At 42.4% G+C, this 27,899-nt stretch overlaps 2 protein-coding genes across 4 annotated transcripts in view; one reads left to right on the top strand and one right to left on the bottom strand.

Annotated features, from left to right (window-relative positions):
• Positions 1–2,720: 2,720 nt before the first annotated feature.
• STBD1 (starch binding domain 1) lies at positions 2,721–10,420 on the top strand. Its single transcript, XM_055434717.2, has 2 exons — positions 2,721–3,062; positions 5,571–10,420. The coding sequence occupies exons 1-2, from the start codon at positions 2,867–2,869 to the stop codon at positions 6,389–6,391; spliced, it is 1,017 nt and encodes a 338-aa protein (XP_055290692.1). The 5' UTR covers positions 2,721–2,866; the 3' UTR covers positions 6,392–10,420.
• The window catches only part of CCDC158 (coiled-coil domain containing 158), an 82,176-nt gene continuing 64,676 nt past the window's right edge, over positions 10,400–27,899 (bottom strand). For 2 of the 3 annotated variants that reach the window (XM_055434715.2, XM_055434714.2), the window contains 6 exons: positions 27,306–27,463; positions 24,164–24,223; positions 21,433–21,500; positions 16,031–16,189; positions 12,792–12,891; positions 10,400–10,596 (listed from right to left, as the gene is read on the bottom strand). In XM_055434715.2, the coding sequence (XP_055290690.1) occupies positions 10,476–10,596; positions 12,792–12,891; positions 16,031–16,189; positions 21,433–21,500; positions 24,164–24,223; positions 27,306–27,463 (666 nt within the window). In that variant the 3' untranslated portion in view covers positions 10,400–10,475. Of the gene's footprint in view, positions 10,597–12,791; positions 12,900–16,030; positions 16,190–21,432; positions 21,501–24,163; positions 24,224–27,305; positions 27,464–27,899 lie in introns of all 3 variants that reach the window. The other variant, XM_055434713.2, reaches the window with a different exon arrangement.

Below are 27,899 nucleotides of genomic sequence, written 5' to 3' on the forward strand. Positions count from 1 at the left end.
TTTGGAGAGAAGAATTTTGAATGTATTTTGAAGAGGCAGACTTTGTATGCAGGTCAGGAAGCAACAGTCAGAACTGGACATGGAACAACCGACTGGTTCCAAATAGGAAAAGGTGTACGTCAAGGTTGTATATTGTCACCTTGCTTATTTAACTTATATGCAGAGTACATCATGAGGAACGCTGGGCTGGAAGAAGCACAAGCTGGAATCAAGATTGCCGGGAGAAATATCAATAACCTCAGATATGCAGATGACACCACCCTTATGGCAGAAAGTGAAGAGGAACTCAAAGGCCTCTTGATGAAAGTGAAAGAGGAGAGTGAAAAGGTTGGCTTGAAGCTCAACATTCAGAAAACAAAGATCATGGCATCTGGTCCCATCACTTCATGGGAAATAGATGGAAAAACAGTGGAAACAGTGTCAGACTTTGTTTTTTTGGGCTCCAAAATCACTGCAGATGCTGATTGCAGCCATGAAATTAAAAGACGCTTGCTCCTTGGAAGGAAAGTTATGACCAACCTTGATAGTATATTAAAAAGCAGAGACATTACTTTGCCAACCAAGGTCCGTCTAGTCAAGGCAATGTTTTTTCCCGTGGTCATGTATGGATGTGAGAGTTGGACTGTGAAGAAAGGTGATCGCCGAAGAATCGATGCTTTTGAACTGTGGTGTTGGAGAAGACTCTTGAGAGTCCCTTATACTGCAAGGAGATCCAACCAGTCCATTCTAAAGGAGATCAATCCTGGATGTTCATTGGAGGGACTGATGCTAAAGCTGAAACTCCAATACTTTGGCCACCTCATGCGACGAGTTGACTCACTGGAAAAGACTCTGATGCTGGGAAAGGTTGGGGGCGGGAGGAGAAGGGGACGACGGAGAATGAGATGGCTGGATGGCATCACCGACTCTGTGGACATGAGTTTGAGTGTACTCCGGGAGTTGGTGATGGACAGGGAGGCCTGGCGTGCTGTGATTCATGGGGTCGCGGAGAGTCGGACACGACTGAGCGACTGAACTGAACTGAACTGAAAAAGGAGAAATGTGGTTGCCATTTACCAAGATGAGGAAGTCAGAGCAAGTAGTGGGTCTGGGGGTGTCAGATTTGAGTAAATTGGGTTTGAGATGTCTACTAGCGTAGCATCCAGTGGTCTCCCCAGGTGGCCCTAGTGGTGAAGAACCCGTCTGCCAGTGCAGGAGGCATAAGAGACACGGGTTCGATTCCTGGGTCGGAAAGACCCCCTGGAGGAGGGCATGGCAACCCACTCCAGTATTCTTGCCTGGAAAATCCCACTCCAGGATCCCAGGAGCCTGGCGGGCTACAGTCCATAGGGTGGCAAGGAGTCGGACACAACTGAACGACTTAGCATGCAGCACTAGCGAGGAGCTCCGGTTGGTGCGGCCCCCTCCTCACCTTTTCTCTCCTCTCTCCGTTTTGATGGCAGGGGCTGTGGCCTGTGTGTGCCAAGGCGTGAGCACCTGTAACTACTAGCTGGGTCTCGCTGCCCGTCAGGGGCTGCTATCGGCTTGAGCCTGGGGCGCGTTTGAATGATCTGTTTTATAAGAGCCACGTGTTAGTAATCATTCCAAGGCGGATGTCTGCCGGCTGTGGCCTTGGTAGTTGGGTGTGGACTGGTGTGAAAAGTGAAAGTCGCTCAGCCGTGTCCGACTCTTTGTGACCTCATGGACTGTACAGTCCATGGAATTCTCCAGGCCAGAATACTGGAGTGGGTAGCCTTTCCCTTCTCCAGGGGATCTTCCCAACCCAGGGATCGAATCCAGGCCTCCCACATTGCGGGCAGATTCTTTACCAGCTGAGCCACACTTGTACAGGTCGAGGAAAAGGCTCACCCTGCAGATACAAGCATTGGAACCAATAGCTTGTAGTCGGTGTGTGAAGCCATCAGGTCAGCAGAGGTGTGAATTTAGAAAGAAATGTGTATAACTTGGTTCCAGGATCCTTGTTCTGTATCCATTTGTCTATGCATACATTAAACACCTGGCACACCGACAGCGCTTAACAAAGATGGTTGCATTTTTTTTTTTTAATTAATAAAGCCATCTGTAGAGGCTTGCCTCTGGGCAACCTCCTGTCCGGCCAGGAAGGCGCGCTTTTGTGACAACCACGCACCCTAAAAGAAATCGGGGAAGAAAAAATGACTGGATGCGGTAGAAGTGACCGGTAGGTATAGATGGAAGGGTGTCAGTCCAACCCTTTCCTTTTACAGGCGGGGAGGCGGAGGCTCGGGGAGGTGAAGCGCAGCTAACTGGAGGCGGGATGAAGCTTCCACCGCGGCCGCTGTGCTGCGGGTCTTCCCCACCCAACCCGACCAAGCTGCCTCTCCCATCCTAGCCCCAGCCCCGCTGGTCCGCAACATAACACAGCCTCTTCCGATTCTAAGTTCCTGGAAGCGCCGGCCTCTACGCGGCCGCACTGCTGTTTGTGAGGGGCTGCCCGGCTCACAGCCGGGCCTGACTGCCGCGGGAGCCGGAAGGGAAAGCGGCGGGGCGGGCGCGGGTTTGCGCGCTGGAGCCGTGCGCCCTTGGGTTCTTGGCGCACGCAGGTGGCACTTGGAACTCGGCGCCCGGTGCTCCCAGCCGCCGGCAACTGGCGGGGTCCAAAGGGAGGGAGAAGGAGGGCGCTCGCGGGCCCGCTGCGCCGGAGCCTGGGCTGCAGCCGCGGGGCGGGGAGCGGGGCGGGGCCGGGAAAGTTGAGTCTTAGAGGCGGAGGGCTGGGCTCCGCGCGGCAGCGCCCGCCACCGGGGGGACCGTAAAAGGTTGGAGCGGGCTGGGGAGGTGTGGCTCTTCCTGCGTGACCTGAGCCCCCGTCTCGGTCGCCGTCGTCTCCCGCAGCCGCGGCCTCTCAGTCATGGGCGCCGTCTGGTCCGCCCTGCTGGTCGGAGGGGGTCTGGCCGGAGCGCTTTTCGTCTGGCTGCTGCGGGACTCGGGAAAGGAGGGGAATGCGGAGCAGAGGAAGGACGCCCCCCCAAGGGAGGCTGCGGCTCCGGGAGGAGATCAGGGCGGTGGCGGCGGCGGACTGAGCCCCGGACCTTCTGCCAAACCAGGTATTCTTCCTCCTTGGGCAGATCTGCCAGAGGGCTCTGAAGTTCCTCGGGGGAGCGGGAGGGATCCACCTGGAGCTTTCCTAGCCGTCCTTTCCCCGGGACTAGCTTCCTCTACCCGGATCGCGACCATCGCCGCGCTCCGCATTTTCCCCGCCTGGTGCGCACGCTCCGGGCGGGGTGCTCGCCCCCACCGAGGCCCTGAAGATGCCCAGACGGTTCGTCAGGGGGCGCGCCCCTCCGAGTCGCTAACCTCGGCGCCTGCCCCTGCCCCTCCGGCGGGGATGGGCTCCTCCGCTCGGCGGCGCTTGGTGCAGTGCAGACGGCTGCAGCGGCGGCGCCCCTTCCGGGCCTTCGGAAAGGGGTGCTTAGGGTTAAGAGATCCTCCGACCCTCCCGCGTCTGTCCGAGCAGGGACACTGTCTCATCTCAGTCCCAATCCCATAGCCTCATGTCCTCCTATCCCTCACCGCAGGGAAGAACCGCGTTTGGGAACACCACAGCAATAACCACCCCCGCTCTCTGGACGCCTCTGTCAGGGAGGCAAAGTTCAGGCTGGAGTCTGGCCATGAAGGCCTCGGCTCAAACCCTGGGGCGGCTCGCTGGCAGCAGATTTCGGAGCTGTCGGCCCTCCCCCATGCTCACCGGAGCAGGGCACGGTTGTCTAAAACCCCAGGGAAGAGGCACACTTAGTAGCGGCCCCAACTCCGAGGAACAGAATTGACATCTAGGTTTAGACGTCTGCGCTTTTGACCCCCTGTGCTGGACAAATAAGAGACTCGGCAGAAAAACTTACCTTCCAGCGCCCTCCCTTGGCAAGCTGCCCATCCCTGGATTCCAGCCTAGTGAAAATGACATCTGTAAACTTTATTTTTAGTGGAGTGGTGTTCATGTGTAGCCACTTGATAAATCTGCCTCTCTGTCTTTCCTGCAGAGAGCTCATTGGTCTTTTCCGTGAAAGCCAGCCTCCTGTTTCAGGTGGAGAGATTGGGAATTCTAAGTAATTTTTGTTTATGCCTCACTTCCAACCCCACCATTAAAAAGAGACAAACAAGATCGCCCTTTTCTCACTCCCATCCCCCTCTCAATCCCCATCTATTCTGATTGAATGGTTCTGGAGATATTGTAGGGAGCTATTTGGACTATATGAAGAGGCCAAGAAGTAAGCTGAGTTTTTGGTTAAAGTGTTAGTCCCTCAGTTGTGTCCAACTCTTTGTGACACCCATGGACTGTAGCCAGCCAGGCATCTCTTTCCATGGGATTTCCTAGGCAAGAATACTGGAGTGGGTTGCCATTTCCTTTTCCAGGGGATCTTCCCAACCCAAGGATTGAACCTGGGTCTACCACATTGCTAGAGAAGGCAATGGCAACCCACTCCAGTACTCTTGCCTGGAAAATCCCATGGATGGAGGAGCCTGGTAGGCTACAGTCCATGGGGCCTCAAAGAGTTGGACATGACAGAGTGCCTTCACTTTCACTTTTCACTTTCATGCATTGGAGAAGGAAATGGCAACCCACTCCAGTATTCTTGCCTGGAGAATCCCAGGGGCAGAGGAGCCTGGTGGGCTGCCCTCTATGGGGTCGTACAGAGTTGGACACGACTGAAACAACTTAGCAGCAGCAGCAGCTACCACGTTGCAGGCAGATTCTTTATCTTCTGAGCTACCAGGGAAGTTACTTTAACTAACTAGCCTGTGTTTTGTTGAAGAGGCTCCAAATGCACACAGTTGGCAAGGAGAATCCAGCCCTGTCCCCCCACCCCTTGCCCACGGATGCACTGCTGTCCTTCATATTCTGCCACAGTGACAGCTGCTGCTGGCCTGTCCACACTGTGACCATCAACGCCTGACCCACACACAGTTCCTGGGAGGGAAGGTGTGCTCTTCTGGTTTGCAGGGTAACTGTGCAGCTCTTCATCACACAGGCTGGACAGCATTTTTTGATGATAGGAGCCAAACGACTCGATTGCATGCCAGTACGGCCTGCACTGCGGAGATCCAGGACGATGACAGTGTTACACGTCCGCCTCTACAGTTTGCCTCCTTGTTTATACTCTTGTGCTGGTATACTGGCACTCCTGGATATGCCTTTTATTATTGGATGTGGTTTGCTTAGTTGCTCAGTCATGTCCGATTCTTTGTGACCCCAATGGACTGTAGCCCGCCAGGTTCCTCTGTCCAAGGGATTCTCCAGGCAAGAATACTGGAGTGGGTTGCCATGCCCTCCTCCAGAGGATCTTCCTCACCCAGGGATTGAACCTGGGTCTCCTGCATTGCAGGCAGATTCTTTACCATCTGAGCCAACAGGGAAGCCCCTTATTATTGGATATGTGTGTTCTTAGAGCACAGTGTTAGGAAGGCACCAGGTAATTAAGTACTTGATTTTAATAGAGACAAATTTTGTGAACTGCAGATAGATTAGTAGTGGAGTCTTTCATAACTAAACCTATTTCCTCAACCTAACTTACTGAACTGCCCAAATACTATTACATTTTTCCTTTTGTTTTTTTAAGAGCATCTTCAAGAAAGCAATGGATGTTTGGTTTCTGAGACCAAAGGTCCTGGGGACCTGCCGGGAGCAGCATGGAGACAGCAGAGTCCTTCTGGAGAAGCTGGTAACCCTGACAGTTCAAGAGCGCATGTTCCTTCTGGCCCGTTTCCAGACACAGAATCTCTACCTACCTCTGAGACTGGTAACTCTAGAAGTTACTCTGACGTTTCAAGACACGAAAACCTGGGATCTCCTATGGGAGAATGGGGATTGCAAAAAGGCCAAGAGACACCTTCCAAAGCAGTTCCATGTTTGGCAGAGAAGTTTCCCTCTAGCAACCTGCTCCTGGGCAGAGCGAAAGAAGTGAGCCCTGCACAGCTGGACAGTCAGACCCGGGCTGACCATGAGGACTGGGAGATGGTGTCCCGGCACTCGTCCTGGGGAGATGTTGGTTTGGGTGACAGTCTTGGGTCTCCAGTGTTAAGCTCTAAGCAGGGAAAGGACTGGGACAGAAGCATGCTGGTAGAAGCAAGAGGTCAGAAAGAGTGTCGTCAAGTTAGTGTCAGGTTCCAGGTCCATTATATCACAAGTGCTGGTGTGCAGTTCATCGCCGTAACTGGAGACCACGAGAGTCTTGGGAGATGGAATGCTTACATCCCACTCCAGTGTAGCAGGGATGGGTTCTGGTCTCGTTCTGTGTCCCTGCCGGCAGACACGGTGGTGGAGTGGAAGTTTGTGGTGGTAGAGAACGGAGAAGTTGCTCGTTGGGAAGAATGCAGCAATAGATTCTTAGAGACTGGTCATGAGGATAAAGTGGTTCACAGGTGGTGGGGGATTCACTGAATCACTTTGACAAACAGCCAAGAGGCTATGGGAGCGCATGGAAGGGGCTAAGGTCATGGAGCACCTGGAATAGTTTAAAGGAAGTGTAACTTCAAATCTAACCCCTCAGACTTGTTTCAAATTTGCTAGTGGCTTTTGTCTAATGTGTAGATAGTGCTTCCAGTGAGCATGGCATTTCCTGTGGCATTGCTGGATGGATTTATGCTGATCCATCATTACTTTAGGGCTTGGTTGTCTTGGGGAGTGGCTTGGCTAAGTGCGCAGTGGTCAGGGAGCGCAGAAACCAACTAACTGTGCAGGGTTTAGACTTGAGCCTTTCAGTGATTCTTAGACCAGGGGAGTAAAACAAGCCTTATTCAAAAAGAGATTTCCTACTGGTGCAGCTGGAGGAATGCTCTCATACACATATTTAAAAATCATTAGCACCATATGGCAGAGAAGGCAATGGCACCCCACTCCAGTGTTCTTGCCTGGAGAATCCCAGGGACAGGGGAGCCTGGTGGGCTACCGTCTATGGGGTCGCACAGAGTCGGACATGACTAAAGTGACTTAGCAGCAGCAGCAGCAGCACCATATGGAACTGTAATGAGAAAATATCTGGTCACTAGATGTGATTAGCCAGGATATGAAGCATTGCGTTAAGACTTCCCTTTTTTTTTTTTTTTTTTGCTTGATTTTACTTGCCATGTATGGTTTGAAAGTAGCAAGTATGTTTTTGTCTTAATGATCAAAGGCTGGTGTAGAAACAGGGGCCTAATCAGAGTCTGTTACTGGGAGCAGTCTAAGAGGAAAGAGAACAGGAAGGGGGTTATGGTGGATGCTGAGCAAGGAGGCCTGATTGATACCTCTTAAAGGGCTGGGGGCTACGGCACAGCCCACTGGAGGGTGGGACGCCCCATCATTTCCTGGAAGGGCCTTTGGAGGACCATCTTGCCCCACTGCTGCTCGTCTCACAGCAGATTTGGGCTCACAGATGGCTGGTCCCACAGCAGTCATTTCACTGTCTTCCCTCTTCATTTTGGTGACGATCTTGGGTAACAAAACTGTAACAGGACAGTGATGCAGAAACACATCTTTGCCCTGGGAAGAAACAACCTTTAAACTTTGCCATTATAACTGAAAAAAAAATAAAACCTGAGTTTAGTATCTTTATTAAATGTCTGAATTATTTGTGTAAGTCTTAGTACCATAACCGCTTAGATGTAAAATAAAATACTAATATTTTTCTTCACTAATGACACAGAAAAAAAGGCAAACATCAAGAGGCATATACACTGTTCTCTTCCCTTTAAAGTTTTAGAATATTTCTTTTACAACTTTGCCTTTGTTTGGGAGGATATTACGCATGCCTGTACTTGAAAATTCTATGTTGAAACAACTTTTTATTAAGTGTAATATTTATTGGCAAAACAACATTTAATCCTGGATGGTCTTTGCTAAAAAGAGCGTAAACTCATCTGAAAATAGTGTTACAAAGTGCTTCAGTAACTTTTTTGGCTCAGAATACTTTTGCTTTAATACACACACACACACACACACACACACACACACACACACATTTTTTACAAACTTCATAATGGAATTTTATATTCCTTCCAGTCAGGTCTTCAGAAGACACTGACTTTTACTACACAGAATACCCAAGCGTTTCTATTAGGTAAAGTTAAAGGTGGAACAATTTATAGTAAAAACCTGTTGAGAGTTCTGTCACTAGCTATTTTATCATTATCTGATGAAGTAAAAATCTTTAAGTAAAGCCAGTTGATTTAAGAGATACATAGTAGTACTAAATTTTACATTTTTGAAACTCATTTAAAATCAGATGTGCTTAGAGGGAGAAGTGGGAGGGCCGTAGAAGGACTTATGTCCTTCTCAGCTTGGCATCTGCTCTTGTTAGGCTGAGCGGCACCTGCTGTCACGGCCCCGCAGCGCTTACTCCCCGCTTTACTAAACAGCAGTGGGCACTCCTGGCGGGAGGGCCACTTTCCCTGCAGATCGTCACCCAGGCCTCTGTCCTGTGGCTCCTCTGTCCCCTAGGACCGCCCTCTCCTCTATAACCAGTCCGTGGAAAGGGAAAAGACTCCACTAAAACTCGGGGCCAGAAGGTGCCACATACGGCTGTGTCCTAGTGTCATTAGTGAGACCTGGTCAGGTGGCCATACGTAGATTGGAGCGGGGTTGGGGGGTGGTTTGCTGGGAACAGAGCCATTAGCAGGGCCGCAGTCTCTCAGGGACGTCTGTACTGGGGAAGGGGAGCACGGGTTTTATTTTTTTGGACAGGCTGGCTTCTGTGAATTGTTTCTGTTGTCTTTGACACAATTTAAACATTTTTGTATCTGTTCTGGTCTCCTTTCATTGGGTTCCCATCCTGCAGTATAATAAATACATTTGGTCTTTGTTTCTGACAATTTCCCCAGAGCTGGTGGTGTCTTCTGTTATTCATTACGAGGCCCCTTAGACCATGCCTGAATTTCTGCTAGTGAGGTGACTTAGGTGGGGCCACTAGACAGCCTCAGGTCAGGGCTGGCCACCAGAAAGACCAAGTAGGATCGCAGGCTTGCCACTTCCAGCCCCACACACCAATCTCCAGGCTGGGGAGGGGGCTGGAGATGAAGCTCTGAGACACTCTAGAATGATGGCACTTAATAAGCTTCTGGGTGGGAGGATATATCAAGGGGCTGGGAGCCCTGAGAGGGCATGGAAGTGCCACACCCCCATCCATGCCTTGCTCAGTGCCCCTGTCGTTTGCCTGTTCCTGAGTTACTCCTTTATAATAAGCCATGATAGTTAAGTAAAGCACTTTCCTGACTTCTGTGATCAGTTCTAGCAAATTATTGAAACTTTAGAGAGGGATGTGGGAACTCCCCAATTTATAGCCAGTCAAAAACTACAGGTGGCCCAGGACTTGCGATAAAGTGGGGGCAATCTTGTGGGTTGTTGTTGGTTAGTTGCTGTGTTCAACTCTTTTGCAACCCCATGGACTGGAGCCCACCAGGGTCCTCTGTCCATGGGATTTCCCAGGCAAGAATACTGGAGTGGGTTGTCATTTCTTTCTCCAGGGGATCTTCCTGACCAGGGATTGAACTCACATTTCCTGCATTGGCAGGTGGATTCTTTATTGTTGGGCCACCTGGGAAGCCCTAGTCTTGAGGGACTGGGCTCTTGAGTCTGCAGAATTGGACACTAACTCCAGGTAGTTAGTGTCAGAATTGAATTGATTCACAGACACCCAGTTGGTGTCCACAGAGAACTGGATATTGGTGTTGGAAAATATTTCACATACAGACCCCACTCATTTATGAAACACTACTTAGAGCAGACTGAATCCATTTGATCTACAGAAGTTACCCACTGGCTGAAGAATCAGTTCAGTTCAGTCGCTCAGTCGTGTCTGACTCTTTGCGACCCCATGAATCACAGCACGCCAGGCCTCCCTGTCCATCACCAACTCCCGGAGTTCATTCAAACTCATGTCCATCGAGTCGGTGATGCCCTCCAGCCATCTCATTCTCTGTCATCTCCTTCTCCTCCTGCCCCCAATCCCTCCCAGCATCAGAGTCATTTCCAGTGAGTCAACTCTGAGAATAGTAAGCCTTTTATCTCTTTCCTTCTAGTTATTAATATGCAAAAAGAGAAACTTCTTCAGAAGTTTTGATTACAGGCCCCAGTGTTCTGTTCTGTGATAACACTGACTGATATTGACAGAACACCGAGTTCAGGGTCACAGAAGGAATCTGGTCAAGACCTTGGAGTTTGTCCTTCTGTCTGGGCATCATACCCCATCTTTTACTTTCATGTAAAAAGAAATTTTTAAGCTGAAAAAAAAAAAGACTATTGCCTCAGCACCTGTAAAGATAATAATTTTTAAAAAATGCAGTTATTCCAACACACTGGTATTAGCATGGATTGATACCTGTAAGGTACATTCACATCTAGCTAGTACTGCTTTAAGTTTTACTAAGAGAGCATTCAAGAATAGTTTATTTCAAAATAGAGCTTACAGGACAGGATAGGATATCTTTTATTAAATTTTCACATAAAAAGAAAAAAGTACACAGGGCATTAATTATAAGTAACACCACAATTAATTGGGCATCATCTCTCTGTAAAGAATAGGCAAGCAATGTATCATTTTAGTAACATTTTTTCCTGGTCTTTCACTTTCTGTATTCTTTTTTCTTGATTTCTGATCATTGAAGACATTGCTGAAAATGTTGATAAAACAAAGTTAGAAAAGCAACATATACTCAGGCTTTAAATATATACTTCTATTATGTATTTCTTAAAAGATCAGCTTGCTACCACAGAATAGATACATGCCAAGCTCAAAAAGTTCTTAAAAACTGCAAAGTAGCACATTTTAAAAAAAGACTTTAATTATGAAACAGAGCTGAGGGTAAATCTTTGCTCCTTTAATTGTTTTCAATAAACACGATACAGAATTCCCTGATGGTCCAGTGGTTAGGATGCTGTGCTTTCACTGCCAAGGGTATGGGTTCAGTTCTTGGTCAGGGAAGCAGCACTGTGTGGCCAAATAAATAATAACATGATAATTATTGTTACAGAAGTAATACATACTAATTGGAAATAATCTGAACACCTCAGAAGGATACACAAAGAGATAAAAATCATTCTTTGTTTTTATTCCCTCAGTGTATTGAACCTCCTTCTCCCTAGGTTATCACTATAAACATTTTAGTGAATATCTTCACAAGTACATACGCGCACACACACAGACAGAAGTTTTCTTCTTTACAAAAATGGAAATGTGGTATAAATCATTCTGCAGCTTGCTTTCATTCACTTAAAACGTCAATATCTTTCCAGTTCAGCTCATGTTTTGTTATGACAGCACAGTATCACATTGTGTGGATGTACCAACATGTTAATAAATAAACTTTTTAAAGCTGCTTCCTTATTTTTGCTTATAAACAATGCTATAGGAAATACTTCTGTGAGTAGACTTTTGTGTGTGCAACTTTTCTTGCAGAATAAATTGCTAGAAGTGGAGCTTCTGGGTCAGAGAATACATGTACTTTAAATTTTGATAAATGTTCCCCACATTCTCTCCAAAATATCTGTTTCATAATTTCTAAGAGACATTTCATCCAGACAATGCATCCAATAAAAAGATTAGAAAAAAATTTTTTTAACAAATATGACATGTTTTCCATTTGCATTATTATATGGTAGGTTTAGTCAGATAAAGTCAGAAATATAAGTCAAAGTATGAATAAAAATGGGGCCAATAAGATAATCTTCCTCTAAAAAGTTATGATAAACTTAAAATCAAATGTTTATGTTTATATACACAGACATCTGGAGTTATCAAAAAGAATTTGTTGATTTTCTTTAGTAACAGTTTAGCTTTTAGTACATTAAAAATGTGGATTTTGGAGTCAAAAATTGCAGAGATCAGTTCCCAGCTCCACTACTCTTTGTGTGACTTAGAACTTATTGACTGACTGTGATCTTCAGCTTCCTCATTACCAAATGACAAGAGATTAGCATGCACCTCCCAGTATTGTGAAGCTCACAAGCAAGACACTGCATACAGGGCCTGGCACACAGAGCCTGGCACACAGCTGATGATTGCTCAATAAATGCTAATAACAACTATTATTAATAATAAGGTTAAATTTATTTTTAAATGATTTTTTGAAAGTTATTATCTTCCATCTAGCAAGACTGTATTATTTCCAGAGATGAAATAAGAATAACCTGTATACTCCAAAATTAATTTCTCTCTGACAAAGTCTCCTGGATTCATGGATTTATATCAGGAAATCATAAAACATGATAGCCTCCTGAATTCATGGGAACATCCACTTGGAATTCATGTCCCAAAAGTTGTCTATCATCTGCAGAATACAACAATTTCTCGTTCAAATAGCTCTAGTTTATGTAGACATATGGAAGTCCACATTTAGACATAGTTCATCTTTTTATTCAGTGATTCAATGGGTGGCACAGTCTGCCCTGGGTAATTTAAATCTTCTATAAGGCTAAATACTGTTGTTTTGTTTTCTGGCTATTTACTGCCACCTTATGCTTGCTGCTGTCATACAAATGTTCATCTACGGACCAGAAAGGACAAGAAAGACAGTGTATGGGAAAGTGTCATGTGAACTCAGCCACTCAGAACATGTGTCCTGCTGAGGGCTGGTCAGCAATATTATCATCCCTATTAGATGAAAGAGGAGGGCTAAAGCAACTTGCCCAAGGTCACACTGCTAATCTAGGCATTAGTCATGGTGAAGACTCTTAGGTTCTGACTGAGGTTTCTAAATTGCCTGTTGTGTATCCTTTTCAGTGGATCTACAGGTAAGAGGCTTAACCTGAAAGGAAGGCTGAGTATTCTTTTGAGCTAGGATGTTCTCTGCAAAAATGTGCATCGTACCTTGGTTCTTCATCTGTAAATCTTCTACCAGAGTTTGCAAGCTTTCCAGTCTGGTTTGGAGCTTCCTGCATGTCTTTCCGGTTGTTTCTATTGGCTGAGACTGTGAAGCTATTAGAAAATTGCTTAGATGATATTAAAAGTCTATTTGATATTTCATTTTAGAAATCTTCCAATTATGGGTTAAACAACCTTTCTTTTAAAATAATGGAAGCTTTAAACCACTATTTTAAAATAAAGAAATATTGTATCCAAATATTGCAATACTAGCTTATATGATTTTGTTTCAAACCAATCTGATTTGCTAGTCTGTAAACTGAGCGACTGAACTGAACTGAACTGAACCACACAGCATTAAGTGGGATGAGTGGGAAGAACACTTCAGGTTTAATGATATGTCCTACATTTTAAATGACAGCTTTTCATTCCAAACCTGTGTAGTTCCAGCAACTAAGTGTTTGGAAGAGTGAGATTTAATACTGGTGCTGGAAACATTTTTGAATGTGTGAGGCCAAGTGCCCATTTCAGTTGTTGTCACATGAATGAGGACAGTATTATATTGCAAGAGCAGTATGGACACTGACACAGCCACAGGGAACCTAGAAAAAATGTGGCAGCAGCAACTGAGGAGGTGCTAGAAGCCTGTGAACTATTCTCAAATATTACGCTATGCTTTGTCAACCTCCAAAAAGTACTGGCTGTCAATCACAAGATTTTAATTTCGAGCTCAGTCTCTGACTTTCTGTATAATCTTGAAAATATTTTGATACCTCATTTTCCTATCAAGAAAACACCCTTTTACTTTTTAAAGATGATTTTAAAGGCAATCATCTAGGAATTATTTTTGTTCAAGAGAATAAAAAAATAATTTCTCATTGAGATATTTTTAATGTAAATAATGCAAAACATGTTTAACAAATATCTGACAACAGGGAACAATAAAGAAAATGCCATGGTATTGAAAGTTGCTCAGTGGTGTCCAACTCTGCGACCCCATGGACTATACAGTGCATGGAATTCTCTAGGCCAGAGTACTGGAGTGGGTAGCCATTCCCTTCTTCAGGGGATCTTCCATTATGTAGCCACAAACTAATAATGAGGTGATCAGCGGCACTGTTCTACTCCTGCAATAATCACTGTTGTCATTATGATGTAATTGGGCTTCCTTGGTGGCTCAGATGGTAAAGAATCTGCCTATAATGCGTGAGACCTGGGTTCGATCCCTGGGTTGGGAAGGTCCCCTGGAGGAGGGCATGGCTACTCACTGCAGTATTCTTGCCTGGAGAATTCCTTAGACAGAGGAGCCTGGCTAACTACAGTCTGTGCTGTGCTGTGCTTAGTCGCTCAGTTGTGTCCGACTCTTTGGGACCCCATGATGGAATGTAGCCTGCCAGGCTCCCCTGTCCATGGGATTCTCCAGGCAAGAATACTGGAGTGGGTTGCCATGGCCTTCTCCAGTCTGCAGTCTATGGGGTCACAGACAGCTGGACAAGACTGAGCAACTAAGCACAGCACAGCACATTTTTTAAAAAAAATTAAAGAACTTAGAAGTATAAGAAATGAAGGAGGACCCAGATGCAGAAAAAGATGACAAAAAAAGAAAATGTGCTAAAAGCTATGATTAAGTCCTGATTTTTTTTTTTTAGGATTTACAAATATGTTAGGTATAGAATTTCAAAAGACCAGGAACTGACTTAACAATGATGCAACAACTTGGCTAATTTACCTCTTATCAAAGAGAATGATACCAGAGAGCACTGATGTCATATATGATGAAAAACATTTCAAGCTCGATTCAGTACTTATATATATTTAATGTCCACTTTCATTTTTTCAGGCTTATTCTAAAGCAAATCATTTTTTTCTCACCTGTCTTTATTAATAATAAATGAACTCAAAATTTTAAAAATGAGGACATTTTGGTAAGTTTGTATAACAGATACTTGCACTTACACAGACAGAACACAGAGATAATTTGAAGCACAAGCTGGAATCAAGATTGCTGGGAGAAGTATCAGTAACCTCAGATATGCAGATGACATTACCCTTATGGCAGAAAGTGAAGAAGAACTAAAGAGCCTCTTGATGAAAGTGAAAGAGGTGAGTGAAAAAGCTAGCTTAAAGCTCAACATTCAGAAAACTAAGATCATGGCATCTGGTCCCATCACTTCATGGGAAATAGACTGGGAAACAGTGGCTGACTTTATTTTTCTGGGCTCCAAAATCACTGCAGATGGTGATTGCAGCCATGAAATGAAAAGATGCTTACTCCTTGGAAGGAGAGTTATGACCAACCTAGACAGCATATTAAAAAGCAGAGACATTACTTTGTCAACAAAGGTCCATCTAGTCAAAGCTATGGTTTTTCCAGTGGTCATGTATGGATGGGAGAGTTGGACTATTAAGAAAGTTGAGCACCGAAGAATTGATGCTTTTGAACTGTGGTGTTGGAGAAGACTCTTGAGAGTCCCTTGGACTGCAAGGAGATCCAACCAGTCCATCCTAAAGGAGATCAGTCTTGGGTATTCATTGGTAGGACTGATGTTGAAGCTGAAACTCCAATACTTTGGCCACCTGATGCAAAGAGCTGACTCACTGGAAAACACCCTGATGCTGGGAAAGATTGAGGGCAGGAGGAGAAGGGGACGACAGAGGATGAGATGGTTGGATGGCATCACCGACACAATGGACATGGGTTTGGGTGAACTCCGGGAGTTGGTGATGGACAGGGAGGCCTGGTGTGCTGCAGTTCATGGGGTCGCAAAAAGTCGGACATGACTGAGTGACTGAACTGAACTAAGAAAAGTCATTCATTCTCAGCATTTACAAAAAGACCCAAAATCTTATAATAAAATAGAGAAAAAGATCATTATTCATGTCAGAGAAAGAGATAATATTTATCTATAATATCTATGTTTATTTACTAAGGTGTATGTGTGCATTAATAATTATTCTATTTAACTAAGACAAATAAATAAATAAATAAGACCCACTAATCCACTCCAGTACTATTGCCTGGAAAATCCCATGGACAGGCTACAGTCCATGAGGTCACAAAGAGTCTGACACGACTGAGTGACTTCACTTTCACTTTAAACACACACCCACCACACAGCATCAATTGGAGTGTACCTACAAGAACACCATGTGAAACTTTATTAAATCCAATTATGGAAAAGAACTTTTAAATCACCAGAGTAGGAAAACAATTAATTTCATCAGTGATATCAGGTCATTCTTACCTTTAACAGGATCAGGTGAATGAACAGGTTTGGTAGATCTATATTGTGGTGAGGAACCTATGGAATCCTCAACCGAACTAGTTAGGAGTGAGTGAACTGGAGACTTCTTAGGAGAAGAATGGAATGAACGGGAAGCTGAATTTTTCACAGATGGACTTCCTAAAATTTTATAAGAACAAAAGTAAAAGGACAGAATTATTTAAAAATAGTATGCTACACCTCTCAAAAAATCAAACTCTCATGAGAAAATGTTTCTAATCATGTGGGTGGGGTGTGTTCTGGTAAAACCCAAGAAAATGGGGTACATCCTAGAATAAGGAACTGAGCCTGCCCTTGTGGGTCCTGAGGTCTATCTTCAAATTATCTTAATTCCTGATTGGATTAAATTGATCTGGGATTGCTGGTATGGTTGAGTACCAGAGGCAAGTATGAATTTTCTCTGGAAGAAGGCAATCTTATTCTAAGTCTGAAAGCATTTTCTAAGTCTGAAACAGTTTTTCGTACATATTCATATATGTTTGTCATACAATAAAAATAACCAAGTATATGAGGAGACCCCCTTCATGGATCACAGCCGTGTTGTAGCAAAGGGGCTTGCCTAACTCAGTGAAGCTGTGAGCCAAGCTGTGCAGGCCATCCAAGACAGATGGGTCATAGTGAAGAGTTCTGACAACGTGGTCCACTGGAGGAGAAAATGGCAAACCACTCCAGTATTCTTGCCATGAGAACCCCATGAACAGTATGAAAAGACACCAAAAGATGAACCCCTCAGGTTTGAAGGTGTCCAATACGCTATTGGGGAAGAGAAGAGGGCAATTACTAATAGCTCCAGAAAGAATGAAGTGTTGGGCCAAAGTGGAAATGATGCTCAGTTGCAGATATGTCTGGTGATGGAAGTAAAGTCTGATGCTATAGAGAACAATTTCTCAAAGGAACCTGGAATGTTAGGTCCATGAATCAAGGTAAATTGGACATGGTGAAGCAGGAGATGGCAAGAGTGAACATTGACATTTTAGGAATCAGTGAACTAAAACGGACTGGAATGGGAAAATTTAATTCAGAGGACCATGATATCTACTACTGTGGTCAACAATCCCTTAGGAGAAATGGAGTAGCCCTCATAGTCAACAAAAGAGTCCAAAATGCAGTACTTGGGTGTAATCTTAAAAATGACGGAATGATCTCGGTTCGTCTCCAAGGCAAACCATTCAACATCACAGTAATCCAAGTCTACACCCCAAGCACTGATGCCGAAGAAGCTGAAGTTGACCAGTTTTATGAAAACTTACAAGACCTTCCAGAACTAACACCATAAGAAGATGTCCTTTTCACCATAGGAGATTAGAATGCAAAAGTGGGACGTCAAGAGATACCTGAGTAACGGGCAAATTTGGCCTTGGAGTACAAAATGAAGCAGGGCAAAGGCTAACAGAGTTTTGACAAGAGAGCACACTGCTCATAGCAAACACCTTCTTCCAACAACACAAGAGAAGACTCTACACATGGGCATCACCAGATGGTCAATACCAAAATCAGACTGATTATATTCTTTGCAGACAAAGATGGAGAAGCTCTATATAGTCAGCAAAAACAAGACCTGGAGCTGACTGTGGCTCAGACCATGAACTCCTTATTGCAAAATTCAGGCTTAAATTGGAGAAAATAGGGGCAATCACTAGTCTATCAGGTATGATCTAAATCAAATCCCTTATGATTTTGTCCCTTACAGTGGACTTGAATAGACTCAAGGGATTAGATCTGGAAGACAGAGTGCCTGAAAAAATATGGACAGGGGTTTGTAACACTGTAGAGGAGGCAGTGACCAAAATCATCCTCCCAAAAAAGAAATGCAAGAAGGCACAGTAGTTGTCCGAGGAGGCTTTACATATAGCTGAGGAAAGAAGAGAAGCAAAAAACAAGGGAGAAAGGGAAAGATGCATCCACCTGAATGCAGCATTCCAGAGAACAGCAAGGAGAGATAAGGAGGCCTTCCTCAGTGAACAATGCAAGGTAGTAGAAAAAAGTAATAGAATGGGAAAGACTAGAAATCGCTTCAAGAAAATTGGAGAGACCAGGGGAACATTTCATGTAAGGATGGGCACGATAAAAGGACAGAAACAGTAAGAATTAACAAAAGCAGAAGATATTAAGAAGAGGTGGAAAGAATACATAGAAGAACTATACCAAAAAGGTCTTAATGACCTGAATAATCACGATGGTGTGGTCACTCACCTACAGCCAGACATCCTGGTGTGTGAAGTCAAGTGGGCCTTAGGAAGCATTACTGCAAACAATGATAGTGGAGGTGATGGAATTCCAACTGAGCTATTTCAAATCCTAAAAGATGATGCTGTAAAAGTGCTACACTCAATATGTCAGCAAGTTTGGAAAACTCAGCAGTGGCCATAGGACTGGAAAAGGTCAGTTTTTTCATTCCAATCCCAAAGAAGGGCAGTGTCAAAGAATATTCAAAGTATCATACAACTGCACTCATTTCCCTTGCTAGTAAGGTTATGCTCAAAATCCTTCAAGTTAGGCTTCAGCAGAACGTGAACCGAGAACTTCTTGATGTACAAGATGGGTTTAGAAAAGGCAGAAGAATCAGAGATCAAATTGCCAACATTTATTCAATCACAGAGAAAGCAAGAGAATTCCATAAAAACATTTACTTCTGCTTCATTGACTACATTAAAGCCTTTGACTATGTGGATCATAATAAACTGTAGAAAATTCTTAAAGAGATAGGAATACCAGAACACCTTACCTGTCTCCTGAGAAACCTGTATGCAGGTAAAGAAGCAACAGTTAGAACTGGACATGGAACAACTGACTGGTTTAAAATTAGGAAAGGACTGTGACAAGCTGTATGTTGTCAATGTGCTTAATAACTTATATGCAGAGTACATCGTATGAAATGCCATGCTGGGTGAAGCACAAACTGGAATCAAAATATCTGGGAGAAATATCAACAACCTCAGCTATGCAGATGATACCACTCTAGTGGCAGAAAGGGAAGAGAAACTAATGAGGGTGAAAGAGGAGAGAGAAAAAGTTGGCTTAAAATTCAACATTCAGAAAACCAAGATCACGGCATCCAGTCCCAGCACTTCTTGGCAAATGTAAGGAGGAAAAGTGGAAATAGTGACAGATTTTATTTTCTTGGGCTCCAAAATCACTGCAGACAGTGACTGCAGCCATGAGATTAAAAGACATTTGCTCTTTGGAAGGAAAGCTGTGATAAACCTAGACAGCATATTAAAAAGCAGACACATCACTTTGCTGACAAATGTCTGTATAGTCAAAGCTATGGTTTTTTCCCCAGTAGTCATGTATGGATGTAAGAGCTGGACCATAAAGAAGGCTGAGTGCTGAATAACTGATGCTTTCAAATTGTGGTGAGGGGAAGACTCTTTAGAGTCCCTTGAACAGCAAGGAGATCAAAACAGTCAATCCCAAAGGAAATCAACTCTGAATATTCATTGGAAGGACTGATGCTGAAGTTGAAGCTCCAATACTTTGGCCACCTGATTCGAAGAGCTGACTCATTGGAAAAGACCCTGATGCTGGGAATGTTGAGGACAGGAGGAGAAGCGGGCAGCAGGAGATGAGATGGTTGGATAGCACACTGACTGTATTGACATTTGAGCAAAGTCTGGTAGATGATGAAGGACAGGCAAGCCTGGTGTGCTGCAGTCCATGAGGCTGCAAAGAGTTGGACACAAATTAGTGACTGAGCAACAACACGAGGAGTCAAAATGACATGGCGGAAAACCAAGAGAAAAAAAAATACAGATAACAGGCATAGACCTGCAAGGTCTGGATGATGGAGGCATAGACTACCACAGATTCAACAGCATTTACTCCAAACCACAAACAAGTGCTTCTTATATAAAGAAAATCATACCTAGATGTATCAGTAAAAATGGCCAGAAAATAAAACAAACACAAACCCAAAGACAAAAAACAATCTTAAAGCTTCCAGGAGGGCAAAATGACAGGTTACATTGAAACGAGGAATAATTAAATTTAGAGCTGACTTCTTAGTGGAGACAATGGAAGCCAGAAAACAATGGAAAACTCTCAAAATGAAAGAAAAATGTTAACCTAGAATTCTATACTTAGCAAAAATACTCCTCAAAAGTGGGGATAAAATAAAGACATGTTTAGACAAACAGAAACTGAGAATATGTTAAAGGAAATATTAAAGGCATAAGTAAAATGACAGCAGATACAAGATACAGTGTGAATATGTGTGTGCATCTAAAAGAATTTTAATGGCACAACACAATGGAAATGACCCCTTATGGTATTTTACCTTTATAATTAAAATACATGACCACAATTCTGTGTAAGCTGGAAGGAAAGTAAATGGAGTTAATATGTTCTAAGGTACTCACAATTTATGAAAAAAGGTTAAAGCATTCACTTATATTAATCTAATATAGCAAGGATATTTGTTGGATAAATGGCAAACAAAAATATAAACATACAACTGAAGTAAAATCTAAGGAAACTATTCAACTTCAAATGTTCTTTTCTTCAAAATATAATATTAGTTCATAAAAATCCTCACAAGTTAAAAATTTTAAAATTAAGAAATAGAATTTATTTAAGAATATTGCTTTGATGTTAGATATATATTTACATTCTTCTACAAAAGACAAGAAAACCTGGAAACTTTCCTTCTATTTCACCTCACACCTTGATTTTCCCTACTTTTACATTACTGTCCAGATTTATAGTAAACTTTTGCTGAATAACCATCATTTTCAGTTTTGTTCTTTTCTATTTATTTTGTTTTCTTCCATAAGACAGCTGATTTTGTGTCTGCTGGTTTGCCTTCGCCTTCCAAATGCAACCTATTCTCTATTATCTTTCACATTTCTTAGTTTTAAAAATTCCTCTTCTGCAGTTTTCTCTAGGAGTCTGTCATGTCCCTGATTATGATTTCTGCCCTTCCTATCCTCACTTTTATTTTTTTCCATTTCTAGTTTGAGTTGTGCCATTTTGTTTTTCAACAGATTCTGCTATCTTTCAATTTCTTCCTTTATCTTGCTTTATAGAGTACATTTTGTCTTTGGAAAGTGAATGGAGAACAATCTGTCTCATATCTTTTTCTTTTCACTCATTTAGCAATTATTTACTGAATATTTTTACTGAATAATTTACTGAATTATTTACGGGCCTGCTATGTCCCGGGAAGGTTCTGGATACTGGGGTATATCCCAACCACTAAAGACATCTGCCCTTGTGCAGATCTGTCTAGCAGGAGGTGACACCCAATCAACAACGTAATTAGTAAGTTACATAGTATAAAAAATGAGGGGGCTAGCAGAGCGTGAAAGGGAAGCCACTGTAGGATTTAAGCAGGCCCCATTTCTGTGCTTTCATTAAAAACTCACCTGCAGATGGGAATACAAAGCAACCAGGTGGATCTTCCAACTCTCCTACGTGTAATGTGACTGGCTCTCTGTAAACATAAGAATGGTCATGCAAAAACATTCCATTTCCAAACTCAGTGCTAGGATTTATCAACAAGAACAAGCTGGTGAAGGCAAAAGTGATGGCTTAATGTACAAACCCAAGATGGCAGCCACGACCCTAAGCTGCAGAGGTCCTAAAGCACCCTATGAGGGAGAACCAAAGTTACGTCTTCCTTATGTATTCAGTGCCCATGAACATTTTGCAGAATGAAAATGTAACAACGTATAATCTTGGTTGCAAAATTCTTTTTTGTAATAATAGCTATAAAACCCAGTATTTCTCTCATGGATTCTAAGAGATGCACTCTTAATGACTCATTTAAAATTTAAAAACCAAGGAAAAAAATAACCTCTCTTAAGTGTCAGACCTATTTAAATCAGTAAGTTGAACTAAACCACATAGTTCTCTGTGGGTTGGATACCAGTCTGAAAATATTATGACAGCAGTTCTCAAAGCGGTGCCCTTGAAAAGGGGTTTGTGAGGTCAACACTAATTTTATTAGAATACTAAGATATTATTTTCTTTTTAACTCATAGTCTCTCATAAGTACACAGTGGAGTTTCCCAGAGGCTCTATGATATCTGATATCATACCAGAAAAATGCAGTGGCAGGTATGAGAATACAGCTACCTTTTATTAAGCCATGTATTCAATGTAAAATGATGTCCCAATGATTTTTTTTGTTTGAAAAGTTATTTTTCATAATAAACTTTTATTACAGTAACATGTAATATACTTACTTTGCTTATCTTAAAGTATCAAAATGTTTTATTTGTTTAATTCTTAAAATTTATTTTCCAATACTAAAAATAGAAATGACCTACGTAAACAAAAGCTCTTTGGAATCCTCAGTGATATTTGTGAGTGCAAAGGGGTTCTGAGACTAAAATGTTTTAGAATATTAGGAGGAAAGCCTTGGAAAAGGTCAAGGCTGTGTTGTGCAGTCTTCATTATCAGGGTAAGGAGTCTGTTCTTGCTCCAATAGGCAATGGGGAGCCTTTGAAGGTCTGGGGGATGGGAACATAGTCTGAGGTGTGCTTCAGGCAGAGCAATTTGAAACTGATGCACAGAAGTGATTGGAACTTACAAGAGACTATAGAGATTTAAGACATCCACACTGAACACTATAGCTGCTGCTGCCAAGTCACTTCAGTCGTGTCCAACTCTGTGCGACCCCATAGACGGCAGCCTACCAGGCTCCCCTGTCCCTGGGATTCTCCAGGCAAGAACACTGGAGAAGGTTGTCATTTCCTTCTCCAATGTGTGAAAGTGAAAAGTGAAAGTGAAGTCGCTCAGTCATGTCCGACTCATAGCGATCCCATGGACTGCAGCCCACCAGGCTCCTCCATCCATGGGATTTTCTAGGCAAGAGTACTGGAGTGGCTTGCCATTGCCTTCTCTGGAACACTAGAGGCTACCACAAAGGTACATGAGATTGGTAAAATGGCTTTAAAAGCAGTGTGGTGGGATGAATAATGACTGTCAAATATATCTGTCCAAATACCAACAGCCTACGAATGTTACCTTACATGCCACTAGAGACTCTGCAGATGTGATTATATCAAGGGTCTTGAGATGGAGAGACTGTCCTGGAGTATGTGGAGATACACCTACATTATCTAAATCTCTACAGGAGGAAGGCAGGGGGAGATTTCACACAGAAGAGAGAAGGTGATGTTACAATCCCAGCAGAAGTCTTGAGGATGCCATGCCAGAGGCTGTGAAGACGGAGGAAGGAGCCACAAGGTAAAGAGTGCAAAGAATGAAGCACTAGAGGCCCAGAAGCTCTAAAAGAGAAAGGGAAGGGAATGCATTAATCCCAAGGGCTTCTAAAAGGATTGTAACCTTGCCAACATACTGATTGTCCAGGTACCCAGAAGCAGAACACAGGAGTGGTTATAAGCCTGAGCTCAGAAGCAGGCTAGAACTGAGTTCAAATCTGGTTCCTTTTACAAGCTGTATGACCCTGGTAAATTGTTGGGCAAGCTGAGTCTTCATTTCTAACCTATATATGGGGATAATAATGCCTGTATCATAGATTTGATTAGACGGACTAAATGAGATAAGTCAAAAACACCCAGATAATAGATGGCTGCAGATATTATTAATAGAATCAGTGAGTGTAATGTTACACAACCAGGTTAGAAGACAATCAAAACTTGTTTCTTTTAGGCTAAGAGAAAGCTGTATTTATAAAGATTCAAGCTCACTGAATATTGATCAAACAGTAGGGACAGTAAGAAAGTATCTGCTTTAATTCATTCACGAACAAATATTTACTGAAAAACAGGCAAAATGCTTGGTGCTAAAGATACAGTAATGAATAGGACTTTCTTTGCCTAACTGGAATTTAAACACTAGAATTCATTTTCATATTCTATGATATAAAGAGGACTCCAATATCTCTATTTTTTCATAAGCAATAAAAATAGGAAGATAAAAGTTTTTCCCAGCAGTCAGTCAATAAATAGACCCTACAACTATAAACAGCTTGAGGACAGGGCCCATGTGTGTCTCACCTGCTGTTACATCCCATGGGCCTAGCACATAACATGGCACATCACAGGCAGTGAACAATATTCTAATGAATGAAAAATAGTAGTAAAGGGGACATTCTGAAAGTCAGGGGCTGGTCAGATGGTTTCTTACCTGCTAAAAGTTTCACTTGATTTGCTGCCTTCAGTGGATTCCCTTAATGAATTGTTGCTTCTGTTGGCAGAGGGTGGGAGAAGTTAAAGACTATGTGATGTTATTTTAACTTAGTGATCAAACCAAATTGTTCCTCTGAATACTGCTTTTAGACAGATGCAGATTCAAAAGAAAGAGACTGGGGTGCTGGCTCTTTCCAGTGGAGAGAATGTATGGAGAGAAGCCTGAAGACAGAAGGACATGGACCCCTCTGGGAATCAGGCGTAGTCCATCTTGGTCAGAGCTCAGTACAGGAGGAAGGCAGGCTGGCGACCAGCTAGGGAGATGCTTCAGTGTCAGTCTGAGAACCATGTGTTGAATGAAGCAGATGCTGGGAGCTACTGAAGACCTGAGGCAATGCCTTCTGTGTCTGACTGAGTAACAAACTAATATTAGCTTTTCTCCTTTTTGGCTAAAGACAGTTCTCAGGGGTTGTTTTTGTTTAGGGATTATGGATGTAATCTCTCTTTTTAATGGTTTTTTAATGCTCTTTTTAATGGTTTCATTTAAACATTCAGCTATCAGATTATTGATAAAAATAGGACTGTTTTCAGTAAGGTTCTTATAATCCTATATTGAGGTTGTTACAACTTCCTTTGAGACCACCTTCTTCTCGAAAGTTATGCAAGCTATTGTAACTGTAGGAAAAGTATTCCATTTTTGGAATGGCATACCACAGAAATATCTTCATCTGGGTAAACAGCAGCAAAAAAAAAAAAAAAAAAATGCCTATGAAGTTGACTTCTAGAAAGTAAGTTACTTCAGTATATTTCACAAAAATATACTTTTCTGTTTCAGTTAAACACTATTAAGGCTTTCCATCAATTCCCATCTAAACTATTCAGACTTCCCAAATTATCTGGTCGGTCACATGTACAATTCTTCGGCAATTAATAAGATTCAGAATCTCAGACTCCTCTTACCTATGGCATATCTCTAATCTCAGGCTTGATTCAGTAACACAATCTCTTACTCTATCATCTCTGTATCGATAAATATAACTCTCAGTTAATTATACAAAGAATAATTTCCAGATTCCATGTATTTTTAGAATCAATTGCTCATATGTATTTAACTCTTTAATGCAAAGAGTAGATTTTGGGTCTCCAAGCAAGTTTTGCAAAGGGTTACCCATGGAGTTTGTCAACCTAGAAATGCTTTTGTTCCTGAATCTTTAAAAGCTTTAGGCTGAGTTGAGGCTTTGGTAACAAGGTCATCTGTAGAATTATAGCAAATTAACATAAATTCTCTAAAGGCAGGGGCCAAATATATTCATGTTCAACAGAGTCCAATATAGTCAAGCACATCTGGAGAGGTTGAAGTGATGGAATTTGATCAGGGAAGTCATGGTAATCTTGTGGAATGATTAGTTCTGGAAGTCAGGGGCTCTAATGTTTATTTGGTTTACTTCTGACTTTATCTCTTTGTCTCATAGGAGGCAGCAACTCAATCTATGTCAACGTAATCATTGGTCAAATGAACTTAATAAATACTGCCCTAGCTTAGAAGGCATATTAGAGTTATGACAAAAACCAAAGTGCTCTGCTATCCATAATAGCCAAGACATGGCAACAACTTAACTGTCCTTTGACAGACAAATGGATAAAGAAGATGTGGTACATAAATCCAGTGGAATACTATTCAGCCATCAAAAGAACAAAATAATGCCATCTGCAGCAACATGGATGCGACTAGAGATGATGGTACTAAGTGAAACAGTCAGAAAGAGAAAGACAGATACCACATGATATCACCTGTATCTGTAATCTGAGCTATGACACAAATTAACCTATCTATGAAACAGAGACAGAATGACGGACACAGAGCAGACTGGTGGTTGCCAAGGGAGGAGCAGGGTGGAAAAGGGAAGCAGTGGGAGTTTGGGGTTAGCAGATGTAAGCGTCTACATACAAAATACATAAACAACAAGGCCCTACTGTATAGCATGAGAACTATATTCAATATCCCATGATAAACCATAATGAAAAGAATGTTTAAAAAAGAATGTACATCTATCTATAAGTGAATCACTTTGCTATACAGCAGAAATTAAAACAGCATCGTAAATCAACTATACTTCAATTTAAAAATTGAAAAAAATAAGTAAAATGCATGAGAACATTTTTTTAAAAAGTACTCTGCACATATAAGTGTTCTTGGATGGAGTGAAAAGGGGATGTTTCTGATGCGATTCAGACAATGCAATGTTATGTATATATCAGACAATCACTAATATTTTACTACTACTATTAACAAATATTATTAGTAAAATAGATAAATCCAATTAATATTTTGCTATTTCAGGTTAATAAGCACTGTCTGAATATCTTAAAGAAACTGGAGATTGTTTACATATAAGTATTATGTCAGAGAGTATGATTTTGAGATATTTGCTACATAACCAGATAAAAAATGTTACAAAAGTGGGTTGTTATAATACTAACAACATATAATTAATGTTGCAATGCTAATAATATAGTATATATACTGTGCTAAAATGCTCTAAGTTAATTTAATAATAGCACACATTAAAATTTTAAAACACTATTTGATTTCTGTAAGTACATGCAGGCAGTGGCTGGTAGACTGGCTGAATCATTTTTTGGATGTTATTAATTTAAGTCACTGGCATGGATGCCTAGAGAGCCAAACCTTTCCAATTAGTTTATATTTGAAGAGTACGCAGTTCTCAGGGTTTGAGTTTTAGCTCCACCATATGTGGCAGTAGGTAACTCAACCTTTTGGAACTTGTGTTTTTCCTGTTTTTAAAATTGGATAAATAAATCCTGCTCTGTCTTGTCTCAAACAGTTGCTGTGATAATCAAGTAAGATTATGGATGTGAAATTTGCTGGGAACTATAAATTACTGTATGAATGTAACTTTGGGTCACACTTTGCCCTAATTTCTGAATAGAACAAATAATATTTTCTCTCCATATCAAGTAGTTTCACTTCTGCCGACTCCTCCACTTTCATATCATTTCTCCTGGTAATGTCCAGATACCCCTCAAAGTTAATGTAACCTCAACCTCCCCTGTAGACAGTGTGATGGCCAGCCACTGTTGAGGGACACTTTCCCATTCTGAAGCACATTCAGTCTTACACAGCCACAAAGGAGACCCCCAGAGACGGTGCTCTCCCGTCTTCCTCGCTCTTGCCCAGAGGCACGGCTGGCTCCTCGTTGATCACACTTCTCAACTCCTGGAGAAGCTGTTTCAAGTCCCTCGTTGGATCTTCCTTTGCGTTAGGTTTCATAGAGTGCTGAATTAAAACAATTTACAAGACAAGGATACTTTGTTTTTTTCAGATTTTAATGCCATTTCCTATTATAAAATTAATTCAACTGGTAAATTATGGAGGAGAAAAAGAGGAAATAAAAAACCTGTAATCTTACTACTCAGAGATAAATCAGTAATATCCAATCAACACAGTGCTATATCTAATTCATAAATGCATATACCTATTTATGGACTTCCCAGGTAGTGCTAGTGGTAAAGAACCTGCCTGCCAATGCAAGAGACTTAAGAGTTACAGGTTCAATTCCTGAGTCAGGAAGATCCCCTGGAGGAGAGCATGGCAACCCATGTCAGTATTCTTGCCTGGAGAATCCCATGGACAAAGGAACCTGGCAGGCTACGGTTCATAGGGTCACAAAGAGTCAGACATGACTGAAGTGACTTAGCATGCATGTACATAC

This window comes from Moschus berezovskii, chromosome 5, assembly GCF_049115385.1.
Source record: "Moschus berezovskii isolate FMDL1 chromosome 5, NW_MosBer_1.0, whole genome shotgun sequence".
NCBI classification, from domain to species: Eukaryota; Metazoa; Chordata; class Mammalia; order Artiodactyla; family Moschidae; genus Moschus; species Moschus berezovskii.

Bases quoted from the DNA above. Each gene is read 5' to 3' on its own strand.
- STBD1 (XM_055434717.2), top strand. From the start codon at position 2,867: ATGGGCGCCGTCTGGTCCGCCCTGCTGGTCGGAGGGGGTCTGGCCGGA. The intron at 3,063-5,570 runs GTATTCTTCCTC...TGTTTTTTTAAG, and splicing joins CGGACCTTCTGCCAAACCAG to AGCATCTTCAAGAAAGCAAT.